The 13,550-nt window shown below is 44.7% G+C and overlaps 1 protein-coding gene across 1 annotated transcript in view; it reads left to right on the top strand.

Moving 5' to 3' along the window:
• LOC311142491 (E3 ubiquitin-protein ligase TRIM37-like) overlaps positions 1-13,550 on the top strand; it is a 56,576-nt gene that overhangs the window by 10,372 nt on the left and 32,654 nt on the right. Inside the window, exons 3-9 of the mRNA XM_084178143.1 lie at positions 5,592-5,693; positions 6,083-6,123; positions 6,627-6,743; positions 12,477-12,564; positions 12,669-12,791; positions 13,055-13,178; positions 13,283-13,350. Of these exons, the coding sequence (XP_084034269.1) occupies positions 5,592-5,693; positions 6,083-6,123; positions 6,627-6,743; positions 12,477-12,564; positions 12,669-12,791; positions 13,055-13,178; positions 13,283-13,350 (663 nt within the window). The remainder of the gene's footprint in view (positions 1-5,591; positions 5,694-6,082; positions 6,124-6,626; positions 6,744-12,476; positions 12,565-12,668; positions 12,792-13,054; positions 13,179-13,282; positions 13,351-13,550) is intronic.

Raw genomic sequence — 13,550 nt, 5'->3', positions numbered from 1 at the left:
CGGTGAGCAAAAATCCCAGAACCACACGGGGGGACCTAGTGAATGACCTGCAGAGAGCTGGGACCAAAGTAACAAAGCCTACCATCAGTAACACACTACGCCACCAGGGACTCAAATCCTGCAGTGCAAGACGTGTCCCCCTGCTTAAGCCAGTACATGTCCAGGCCCGTCTGAAGTTTGCTAGAGTGCATTTGGATGATCCAGAAGAGGATTGGGAGAATGTCATATGGTCAGATGAAACCAAAATATAACTTTTTGGTAAAAACTTAACTCGTTGTGTTTGGAGGACAAAGAATGCTGAGTTGCATCCAAAGAACACCATACCTACTGTGAAGCATGGGGGTGGAAACATCATGCTTTGGGGCTGTTTTTCTGCAAAGGGACCAGGACGACTGATACATGTAAAGGAAAGAATGAATGGTGCCATGTATCGTGAGATTTTAAGTGAAAACCTCCTTCCATCAGCAAGGGCATTGAAGATGAAACGTGGCTGGGTCTTTCAGCATGACAATGATCCCAAATACACCGCCCGGGCAACGAAGGAGTGGCTTCGTAAGAAGCATTTCAAGGTCCTGGAGTGGCCTAGCCAGTCTCCAGATCTCAACCCCATAGAAAATCTTTGGAGGGAGTTGAAAGTCCGTGTTGCCCAGCGACAGCCCCAAAACATCACTGCTCTAGAGGAGATCTGCATGGAGGAATGGGCCAAAATAGCAGCAACAGTGTGTGAAAACCTTGTGAAGACTTACAGAAAACGTTTGACCTGTGTCATTGCCAACAAAGGGTATATAACAAAGTATTGAGAAACTTTTGTTATTTACCAAATACTTATTTTCCACCATAATTTGCAAATAAATTCATTAAAAATCCTACAATGTGATTTTCTGAATATTCTTTTCTCATTTTGTCTGTCATAGATGACATGTACCTATGATGAAAATTACAGGCCTCTCTCATCTTTTTAAGTGGGAGAACTTGCACAATTGGTGGCTGACTAAATACTTTTTTCCCCCACTGTACATACATACATACATACATACATACATACATACATACATACATACATACAGCTGTGGAAAAAATTAAGAGACCACTGCACATTTTTCTTAAATCAGCATCTCTACATGTATGACAGCCATTCCATTCCAGTGTCTGTTGATTTCCAACACAGGCACACCTCATTCTTCTGAATTAGGTACTGATTAAATCTTATTTAACGAGGAAAAGTATAAAAATTGCAATAGGACCAGCTTGATGGCAACAACAGTGCTAATAGTACCTCAAAAGTAATATTAATCAAAAAATAACTATTGACCATACCAAAAGAGTTGAAAAGGAAAGATTTGAGTGAGGAAAAGAAGGGTTCAATTCTGGCCTTAATGGCAGAGGGATACAGTGAGCGTCAGGTTGCTTCCATCCTTAAAATTTCAAAGACGGCGCTTCATAAGAATAAGGTCAAGCAGCAGACATTGGGGACAACAAAGCTACAGACCGGCAGAGGGCGAAAACGACTCTACTGACCAGGATGACCGCCAACTCATTCGAATGTCACTCAACAACCGTAGGATGACATCAAGTGACCTACAAAAAGAATGGCAAACGGCAGCTGGGGTGAGGTGCACGGCGAGGACGGTTCGAAACAGGCGCCTAGGGGCAGGGCTGAAGTCATGCAAAGCTAGAAAAAAGCCCTTCATCAATGAGAAGCAAAGAAAAGCCAGGCTGAGGTTTGCAAAAGACCATAATGATTGGACCGTAGAGGACTGGAGTAAGGTCATCTTCTCTGATGAGTCCAATTTTCAGCTTTGTCCAACACCTGGTCGTCTAATGGTTAGACGGAGACCTGGAGAGGCTTACAAGCCACAGTGTTTCGCACCCACTGTGAAATTTGGTGGAGGATCGGTGATGATCTGGGGGTGCTTCAGCAAGGCAGGAGTCGGGCAGATTTGTCTTTGTGAAGGACGCATGAATCAAGCCACGTACAAGGTTGTCCTGGAAGAAAACTTGCTTCCTTTTGCTCTGACATTATTCCCCAACTCTGAGGATTGGTTTTCCAGCAGGACAATGCGCCATGCCACACAGCCAGGTCAATTAAGGTGTGGATGGAGGACCACCAGATCAAGACCCTGTCATGGCCAGCCCAATCTTCAGACCTGAACCCCATTGAAAACTTCTGGAATGTGATCAAGAGGAAGATGGATGGTCACAAGCCATCAAACAAAGCCGAGCTGCTTGAATTTTTGTGCCAGGAGTGGCATAAAGTCACCCAACATCAATGTGAAAGACTGGTGGAGAGCATGCCAAGACGCATGAAAGCTGTGATTTAAAATCAGGGTTATTCCACCAAATATTGATTTCTGAACTCTTAGTTCAAGTTAAAACATTACTATTGTGTTGTTTAAAAATGAACATGAACTTATTTTCTTTGCATTATTCGAGGTCTGACAACACTGCATCTTTTTTGTTATTTTGACCAGTTGTCAGTAGTTTATAGAATAAAACAAAAATGTTATTTTTACCCAAACACATACCTATAAATAGTAAAACCAGAGAAACTGATAATTTTGCAGTGGTCTCTTAATTTTTTCCGCAGCTATACAGTGGGGAGAACAAGTATTTGATACACTGCCGATTTTGCAGGTTTTCCTACTTACAAAGCATGTAGCATGTAGGTACACTACAACTGTGAGAGACGGAATCTAAAACAAAAATCCAGAAAATCACATTGTATGATTTTTAAGTAATTAATTTGCATTTTATTACATGACATAAGTATTTGATCACCTACCAACCAGTAAGAATTCTGGCTCTCACAGACCTGTTAGTTTTTCTTTAAGAAGCCCTCCTGTTCTCCACTCATTACCTGTATTAACTGCACCTGTTTGAACTCGTTACCTGTATAAAAGACACCTGTCCACACACTCAATCAAACAGACTCCAACCTCTCCACAATGGCTAAGACCAAAGAGCTGTGTAAGGACATCAGGGATAAAATTGTAGACCTGCACAAGGCTGGGATGGGCTACAGGACAATAGGCAAGCAGCTTGGTGAGAAGGCAACAACTGTTGGCGCAATTATTAGAAAATGGAAGAAGTTCAAGATGACGATTAATCACCCTCGGTCTGGGGCTCCATGCAAGATCTCACCTCGTGGGGCATCAATGATCATGATGAAGGTGAGGGATCAGCCCAGAACTACACGGCAGGACCTGGTCAATGACCTGAAGAGAGCTGGGACCACAGTCTCAAAGAAAACCATTAGTAACACACTACGCTGTCATGGATTAAAATCCTGCAGCGCATGCAAGGTCCCCCTGCTCAAGCCAGCGCATGTCCAGGCCCGTCTGAAGTTTGCCAATGACCATCTGGATGATCCAGAGGAGGAATGGGAGAAGGTCATGTGGTCTGATGAGACAAAAATAGAGCTTTTTGGTCTAAACTCCACTCGCTGTGTTTGGAGGAAGAAGAAGGATGAGTACAACCCCAAGAATACCATCCCAACCGTGAAGCATGGAGGTGGAAACATCATTCTTTGGGGATGCTTTTCTGCAAAGGGGACAGGATGACTGCACCGTATTGAGGGGAGGTTGGATGGGGCCATGTATCGCGAGATCTTGGCCAACAACCTCCTTCCCTCAGTAAGAGCATTGAAGATGGGTCGTGGCTGGTCTTCCAGCATGACAACGACCCGAAACACACAGCCAGGGCAACTAAGGAGTGGCTCCGTAAGAAGCATCTCAAGGTCCTGGAGTGGCCTAGCCAGTCTCCAGACCTGAACCCAATAGAAAATCTTTGGAGGGAGCTGAAAGTCAGTATTGCCCAGCAACAGCCCCGAAACCTGAAGGATCTGGAGAAGGTCTGTATGTAGGAGTGGGCCAAAATCCCTGCTGCAGTGTGTGCAAACCTGGTCAAGACCTACAGGAAACGTATGATCTCTGTAATTGCAAACAAAGGTTTCTGTACCAAATATTAAGTTCTGCTTTTCTGATGTATCAAATACTTATGTCATGCAAATTAATTACTTAAAAATCATACAATGTGATTTTCTGGATGTTTGTTTTAGATTCCGTCTCTCACAGTTGAAGTGTACCTATGACAAAAATTACAGACCTCTACATGCTTTGTAAGTAGGAAAACCTGCAAAATCGGCAGTGTATCAAATACTTGTTCTCCCCACTGTGTGTGTGTGTGTGTGTGTGTGTATATATATATATATATATATATATATATATATACAGTGAGGGAAATACGTATTTGATCCCCTGCTGATTTTGTACGTTTTCCCACTGGCAAAGACATGATCAGTCTATAATTTTAATGGTAGGTTTATTTGAACAGTGAGAGACAGAATAACAACAAAAAAATCCAGAAAAATGCATGTCAAAAATGTTATAAATGGATTTGCATTTTAATGAGGGAAATAAGTATTTGACCCCCTCTCAATCAGAAAGATTTCTGGCTCCCAGGTGTCTTTTATACAGGTAACGAGCTGAGATTAGGAGCACACTCTTAAAGGGAGTGCTTTTATCTCAGCTTGTTACCTGTATAAAAGACACCTGTCCACAGAAGCAATCGATCAATCAGATTCCAAACTCTCCACCATGGCCAAGACCAAAGAGCTCTCCAAGGATGTCAGGGACAAGATTGTAGACCTACACAAACGCCTCACAGGTCCTCAACTGGCACCTTCATTAAATAGTACCTGCAAAACACCAGTCTCAACGTCAACAGTGAAGAGGCGACTCCGGGATGCTGACCTTGGCAGAGTTGCAAAGAAAAAGCCATATCTCAGACTGCCCATCTTAATCTTTTCTTTTTATTGGCCAGTCTGCGATATGTCTTTTTCTTTGCAACTCTGCCAAGGTCAGCATCCCGGAGTCGCCTCTTCACTGTTGACGTTGAGACTGGTGTTTTGCAGGTACTATTTAATGAAGGTGCCAGTTGAGGACCTGTGAGGCGTCTGTTTCTCAAACAAGAATAGGCTGACGAGTTTCAGAAGAAAGTTATTTGTTTCTGGCCATTTTGAGCCTGTAATCGAACCCACAATTGCTGATGCTCCAGATTCTCAACTAGTCTCAAGAAGGCCAGTTTTATTGCTTCTTTAATCAGCACAACAGTTTAATCAGCTGTGCTAACATAATTGCAAAAGGGTTTTCTAATTATTAATTAGCCTTTTAAAATGATAAACTTGGATTAGCAAACACAACGGTGCCATTGGAACACAGGACTGATGGTTGCTGATAATGGTCCTCTGAATGCCTATGTAGATATTCCATTAAAAATCAGCTGTTTCCAGCTACAATAGCCATTTACAAAATTAACAATGTCTACACTGTATTTCTGATCAATTTTATGTTATTTTAATTGACCAAAAAATTGCTTTTCTTTTGAAAACAAGGACATTTCTAAGTGACCCCTAAACTTTTGAACGGTAGTGTATATTATAACATTTGTATAAAATATCACATTTCTAGTTAAGCCTGTATTAATATAATGTATCATACACCACATTTCAAGAGCCTACTAATTCGTGTCCTAATTTATAATGGTTCCAGTCTTGCTTTGATAATTTAAAAGAATTCCATCTCTTCACACAGAGTATTGCGGAGGTGTTCCGCTGTTTCATCTGTATGGAGAAGCTGCGGGACGCTCGGCTCTGCCCCCACTGCTCCAAACTCTGCTGCTTCAGCTGCATACGGGTGGGTGATGACATGTCGCCACGGGCAACGAGGCCAGCTTGTTAGCGTAACACTTCACAGCTGGGATATGAGGGGAAAATCTACAACAAGCCTTAAAAATCGTCTGTTCAGACTATCATACTTATAACTGACAGCATTAGTGAATTAAGAAAACGCTTTAGTAACCTATTTTTCTTTTTTACCAGGGAAAACCAATATTCCACTGTCATTTTAATAATGATTTTAATGAATAGAACAATTCTCATTACAGTGTTTACTTTGAAGTGTCAGGCTACAAATATTGGAAATAGATGCAGTCATGGGTGTTAGGCATCCTGTAAAAACATATATATCTATACAGTGTTACAACCTCCTCTGCAATGCTGACATGTAACCTCTTCTATTGACAGCGCTGGTTGACTGAGCAGAGAGCCCAATGCCCACACTGTCGGTAAGCCCTCCTACTGTGTTTGAACACAGTACTTAGTATTCCTGGCAGGGACTAGGGAAAGCGGGGGGATACCTAGTCAGTTGCACAACTGAATGCATTTAACCCAACCCCTCTGAATCAGAGAGGTGCGGGGGGCTGTCTTAATCGACATCCATGTCATCGGCGCCCGGGGAGCAATTGTGATTAACAACCTTTTTAGAATTCAGGCAGCAGAGTTATGAGTAAATCGAGGGAATTAAGTATAGATTTTCCCCCCAAATTCACAGCGAGGACCGATCTAGTGCCAGGATCAATTAATGATGCTAAAAGAAACACGTTTTTAAAGAAATCTTAAAGGCATACTAAACTTGGAGATCTGTATGTAACTGTTCCTTTGTCCAAATTGTTTGATTAGATGGTTTTGGATAGACTTAGGCTGTGGGCACCATTTAGGGGGCATTATTTGTCAAGACTGATCATGTGTGTATCTGTGTATGACCTTATGCGCGTGTGTCTGTATCCAGGGCACCACTGCAGCTGCGGGAGCTGGTGAACTGCCGCTGGGCTGAAGAGGTTACCCAGCAGCTGGACACCCTGCAGCTCTGCAACCTCTCCAAACACGAGGAGAACGACAAGGACAAGTGAGCCCCAGCATCCCTCCTCTATCCCTCGCTCCCCTGTGACCCATTGCCTCATTCATCATCACTACCACAGCTTTCTTTCTCTGTTGTTCTCTCTGCCCTCGCTCCCCCTCTCTATTCATACCCTATATTTCTGTTAGGATTGAAGACCTCTAAAACACAACCTGGACCCCATTTAAACTAAATGCAGTATGAGGCAAAAGCAACCTAGAACAATGTGTCCTTTCAGCTAGGAAATGTGAAAGGCCCAGCACATTGTAAAGTGGGCTGAGTTTATAAATGGCTTGTTGTTTTGCACTAGGTTTCCATCCAATATGTGACAGATTTTCAAGTGAATATTCTGAAAACTATATGCGTATTTTCCCACGAGTTGTGTTCCCATCAAACAGACTTGTTGTGGATAGAAAACAGTGTGTCATGACGTAGTGCACATAAAAAAGCACTTAGTCGTATAAGCTACTCTTTGAAGAGGTAGAGTTTTCTGGTGTTTTCGGAAGATGGGCAGGGACTCTGCTGTCCTAGCTTCAGGGGGAAGCTGGTTCCACCATTGGTGTGCCAGGACAGAGACGAGCTTGGACTGGGCTGAGCGGGAGCTGCCCTCCTGTAGTGGTGGGAGGGCCAAGAGACCAGAGGTGGCAGAACGGAGTGCTCGGGTTAGGGTGTAGGGTTTGAGCATAGCCTGAAGGTAGGGAGCGGCAGTTCCTCTTGCTGCTCCGTAGGCAAGCACTTTGATCTTGTGGTGGATGCGACCTTCGACTGGAAGTCAGTGGAGGAGGTGGGTAACATTGGAGAACTTGGGAAGGTTGAAATCCAGGCGGGCTGCTGCGTTCTGGATAAGTTGCAGGGGTTTGATGGCACAAGCAAGGAGCCCAGCCAACAGGGAGTTGCAGTAGTCCAGACTGGAGATGACAAGTGCCTGGATTAGGACCTGCGCCAGTTCCTGTGTGAGGTAGGGTCGTACTCTACGGATGTTGTAGAGCATGAACTTGCAAGAGCGAGGTACTGCTTTGATGTTTGCAGAGAACGACAGTGTTGTCCAGGGTCACGCCAAGGTTCTGTGGAGTTGTCAACTGTGATGTCAGTCCCCTGTAGCTCAGTTGGTAGAGCATGGCACTTGCAACGCCAGGGTTGTGGGTTCGTTTCCCACGGGGGACCAGTATGAAAATGTATGCACTCACTAACTGTAAGTCGCTCTGGATAAGAGCGTCTGCTAAATGACTTAAATGTAAATGTAAAAATGTGATGGAGAGGTCTTTGAGCGGGCAGGCCTTCCCCGGGAGGAAGAGCAGCTCAGTCCTGTCGAGCTTGAGGTGGTGGGCCGACATCCGAGCTGAGATATCTGCCAGGCGTGCAGAGATGTCTCGCCACCTGGGTGTCAGAAGAGGGGAAGGAGAAAAGTTGAGTGTCATCTGCATAGTAATGATAGGAGACACCATGTGAGGATATGACGGAGCTGAGTGACTTGGTGTATAGAGAGAAGAGGAGAGCCCTGGGGGACACCAGTAGTGAGAGTACGTGGTGCAGACAAAGATCATCTCCACGTCACCTAGTAGGAGCGGCCTGCCAGGTAGGATGCAATCCAAGGGTGTGCATAGCCTGAAATGCTCAGCCCTAAGAGGGTGGAGAGGAGGATCTGATGGTTCACTGTGTCAAAGGCAGCGGATAGATCTAAGAGGATGAGAACAGAGGAGCGAGTCAGCTTTGGCAGTGTGGAGAGCCTCTGTCACACAGAGGCTCAGTCTCGGTTGAGTGACCCGTCATGAAGCCTGACTTGTTATGGTCAAGAAGATTGTTCTGAGAGAGAAGAGTTGATGAGAGACAGCACACTCTCAAGTGTTTTGAAAAGAAAGGGATATAGGTCCTTAGTTTTTTACTTCACGAATCGAGTGTTGGTTTTTTGAGGGGAGCATTCTGGCCATTTTGAAGTCAGTGGGGACGCAGCCAGTGGTCAGGGATGAGTTAATGAGGGAAATTAGGAATGGAATAAGGTCTCCAGAGATGGTCTGGAGAAGAGAGGAGGGGATGGGGTCGAGCGGGCAGGTTGTCGGGCGGCCAGACCTCACTAGTCGCAGGATTTCATCTGGAGAGAATGGGGAGAAAGAGGTCAAGGCATAGGGTAGTTTTGTGTGAGTGGGACCAGTGGACTCAATAGGCTGAGTGAATGAGGAGCGAATGTCTTCAACCTTCTTTTCAAAGTGGTTGACAAAGTCATCCACAGAGAAGGAGGGGGTGGAGGATTAAGGAGGGAGGAGAAGGTGGAAAATAGTTTCCTAGGGTTAGATGCAGAGGAAGATAAGGTAGAGAGGAGGGAGTGAAAGGATGATAGGTCCTCCGGAAGTTTAGTTTTCCTCCATTTTTTCTCAGCTGCCCACAGCCCTGTTCTATGAGCTTGCAATGAGTCACTCAGCCACTGAGCAGGAGGGGAGGGCTGAGCTGGCCGGGAGGAAAGGGGACTGTGCGAGTCATAGGATGTGGAAAGGGAGGAGAGTAGGGTTGAAGAGGCAGAATCAGGAGACAGGAGGGAGCAGGATTTAGCAGAAGGAAGAGATGATAGGATAGAAGAGGAGAAAGTAGTGGGAGGGAAAGAGCGATGATTGCGACGGCGCATGACCATCTGGGTAGGGGCTGAGTGGCTAGGGTTGGAGAAAAGGGAGACAGAAAAGGAAACAAAGTAGTGATCAGAGATCTGGAGGGGGGTTGCAGTGAGATTAGTAGGCGAACAGCCTCTAGTAAAGATGAGGTCAAGCGAATTGCCTGCCGTGTGAGTTGGAAGGGATTGGAAAAGGGTGAGGTCAAAAAGGCAAGGAGGGGAAAGAGAGAGTTGGAAAGAAAGGCAGACATCGGGAGGTTGAAGTCGCCAAGTACGAAGAGCGGTGAGCCATCGTCAGGAAATGAGCTTATCAAGGTGTCAAGCTTATTGAGGAACTCGCCAAGTGCACCTAATGGACGATAGATGACAACAATGTTAAACTCGAGTGGACAAGTGACAGCATGGCATTCAAATGAGATGGACAGGTGAGAGAGGGAGAAAATATAAAATCTCCAGTTAGGAGAAATGAATAGCCATGTGCCACCACCGTGATGACCAGATGCTCTTGGACTAAGAGAAAAAAGGTAGTCAGTTGAAGAGTGCAGCTGGAGTAGCAGTGTTCTCTGGGGTGATCCATGTCGCCGTCAGGACCAAAAAGTAAAGGGACTGAAGGGCAGCATAGGCTGAGATGAACTCTGTATTTTTGACAGCAGATCGGCAGTTCCAAACGCTGCCAGAGACCCGGAATTCCACATGGGTTGTGCGTGCAGGGTACAGTAAATTAGAAGGGTTGAAGCCAAGGGGTGGGGAGCGTCTGTAAAGCCTACAGGGAGAGGAGCGAACAGGTATAGAAAACACACACATAGTTGCCAAAGCTACAAAAGCGCTAAATGAGATCATCAGAAAATAACTATGTAAGATACTGAAGTGATAGAGTGGTGTGGAGCCTTCCTCGAACAACTCCGCAGAACAACCCGGCAGAACCGTCTTTGTTTCGGTGACGGTCTTAGTTTTGCCGACGAGACCGCCACTGACACAACCACCACTTACAGCTGCCGCTGAGAAACCAGGGGAGACTGAAGTACTAACACTAATTGCTGATTGCCTAGGAGAGGAGAAACCCCTCCCCCGCCAATACTGCCTCTGATTACCAAAACAAGTCACAAATTACCCTGCCCCTTAATCCTGGTTGATGTGTCAACAATCATCTGCAAGTTTTGAGCAGTCGCAGTTCACACACCAAGTAGGCTTCAGCAGTTCACACACCAAGAAGGCTACTGCGAAGACAGGCAGCACTTAAAGTAGATGGCCCTAGCTAGAAAAAATACAGTACTAGACAACAACAGATAAAGACAAAAATTATACTTATCACTCCTGGAGATATCAGGAGTCCTCTAGCTATAGAATGAAGCACTTGTTGCATAATCTACAGTACCAGTCAAAAGTTTGGACTCACCTACTCATTCCGGGGTTTTTCTTTATTTTTACTATTTTCTACATTGTAGAATAATAGTGAAGACATCAACACTATGAAATAACACTTATGGAATCATGTAGTAACAAAAAAAGTGTTAAACAAATCAAAATATATTTTATATTTGAGATTCTTCAAATAGCCACCCTTTGCCTTGATGGCAGCTTTGCACACTCTTGGCATTCTCTCAACCAGCTTCATGAGGTAGTCACCTGGAATGCATTTCAATTAACAGGTGTGCCTTCAATTTGTGGAATTTATTTAATTCTTAATGCGTTTGAGCCAATCAGTTGTGTTATGACAAGGTAGGGGGTTATACAGAAGATAGCCCTATTTGGTAAAAGACCAAGTACATATTATGGCAAGAACAGCTCAAATAAGCAAAGAGAAATGACAGTCCATCATTACTTTAAGACATGAAGGTCAGTCAATCTGGAAAATTTCAAGAACTTTGAAAGTTTCTTCAAGTGCAGTCGCAAAAACCATCAAGCGCTATGATGAAACTGGCTCTCATGAGGACCGCCACAGGAATGGAAGACCCAGAGTTACCTCTGCTGCAGAGGATAAGTTCATTAGAGTTACCAGCCTCAGAAATTGCAGCCCAAATAAATGCTTCACAAAGTTCAAGTAACAGACTGTGTGAATCAGGCCTTCATGGTCGAATTGCTGCAAAGAAACCACTACTAAAGGACACCAATAAGAAGAAGAGACCTGCTTGGGCCAAGAAACACGAGCAATGGACATTAGACCGGTGGAAATGTGTCCTTTGGTCTGGAGTCCAAATTTGAGATTTTTGGTTCCAACTGCTGTGTCTTTGAGACGCGGTGTGGATGAACGGATGATCTCTGCATGTGTATTTCCCACCATAAAGCATGGAGGAGGAGGTGTTATGGTGTGGGGGTGCTTTGCTGGTGACACTGTCTGTGATTTATTTAGAATTCAAGGCACACTTAACCAGCATGGCTACCACAGCATTCTGCAGTGATACACCATCCCATCTGGTTTGGGCTTCGTGGGATTGTCATTTGTTTTTCAACAGGACAATGACCCAACACACCTCCAGGCTGTGTAAGGGCTATTTGACCAAGAAGGAGAGTGATGGAGTGCTGCATCAGATGACCTGGCCTCCACAATCCTCTCACCTCAACCCAATTGAGATGGTTTGGGATGAGTCGGACTGCAGAGTGAAGGAAAAGCAGCCAACAAGTGCTCAGCATATGTGGGAACTCCTTCAAGACCGTTGGAAAAGCATTCCAGGTGAAGCTGGTTGAGAGAATGCCAAGAGTGTGCAAAGCTGTCATCAAGGCAAAGGGTGGCTATTTGAAGAATCTCAAATATAAATACATTTTGATTTGTTTAACACTTTTTTGGTTACTACATGATTCCATATGTGTTATTTCATAGTTTTGATGTCTTCACTATTATTCTACAATGTAAAAAATAGTAAAAATAAAGAAAAACCCTTGAATGAGTAGGTGTGTCCAAACTTTTGACTGGTAGTGTATTTCAAATTGGCCATGTTGTCAAGCGTATTTTGTTTTGTTCGACTTTTGAAAAGTTTATCGACAAATTCTGCGTTTCCATCAGGCCTATCGTGACATTTTTTATCCGACATGTACTTTACTCGCATAAGAAGGTTGGATGGTAACCTGCTTCATGTGACAGAAAATGTGCTGAGAAGAGATTCCATAGGGTCTGGATGTGTCAGTTGTCTATGGTTTGTCTACAGGTGTGAGAACCACCATGAGAAGCTCAGTGTGTTCTGCTGGACCTGTAAGAAGTGCATCTGCCACCAGTGTGCTCTGTGGGGAGGCATGGTAAGTGGCCCACAGAGGAGTATTCTCAGTCAAGCCCACATACCTTTGGTATAACAAAACAAGTGCTCTGTCATTTTTATGTTTACCCCTTTTCCTTCCCCAAGCATGGCGGCCACACCTTCAAGCCTCTGGCTGAGATCTACGAGCAGCACGTGACCAAGGTGAACGAGGAGGTGGCCAAGCTCCGCCGCCGCCTCATGGAGCTCATCAGCCTGGTGCAGGAAGTGGTGAGGGGCACTTGTTTCGGTTTCTTTTTTTAGCTTGGTTAGAAGCACACATGAAAGAATAGTATCAATATCACTACTGCACACTGCTGAATTTAGCCACTAGATGGCACAAGGGCACTACAGCTAATTCTCCTCTGTAGTGATGGGATGCCTCCTCTACTCTATCCCTCTGTGATGACAGATGAAGTTACCGTTGTACCAAAATACATTACTGCTCCGCAACAGTCTGCCTTAATTCAACATATGTTTTCTGGCTCTCTCAGGAAAGGAATGTGGAAGCAGTGCGAGGGGCCAAAGACGAGCGAGTGCGAGAGATCCGTAATGCAGTAGAGATGATGATTGCCCGTCTGGACAACCAGCTCAAAAACAAACTCATCACCCTCATGGGTACGCTCATTTCATGACACCATTCAGGTTTCTCTCTAGTCACTGGAATGCCCTTCTATGTCACTGAAATATTATCTTTAAATGAAAATGTCCTCTCACAACAGGTCAGAAGACCTCCCTCACCCAAGAGACTGAGCTACTGGAGTCTCTCCTGCAAGAGGTGGAACATCAGGTGTGTGTACCATACCAGTATACAGTGTACCATTTAAAAAAAAGATTTAACACCAATAAACCGAAAGGCAATGGGAACACCATAGGTAGCACTAAAAGTGGATTGGAAATGTGTTGTACCTGCTTGAGAGGGTGTGTTTCTTGCAGGACATACTGTGTTGTCTTGTGGTTTGTGTAGGCAGGTATTTAGGAGGAGAGTGG

Source organism: Coregonus lavaretus (assembly GCF_964263955.1).
Source record: "Coregonus lavaretus genome assembly, chromosome: 15".
Lineage (NCBI taxonomy): Eukaryota > Metazoa > Chordata > Actinopteri > Salmoniformes > Salmonidae > Coregonus > Coregonus lavaretus.
This window is presented reverse-complemented; position numbering and strand designations above follow the sequence as displayed.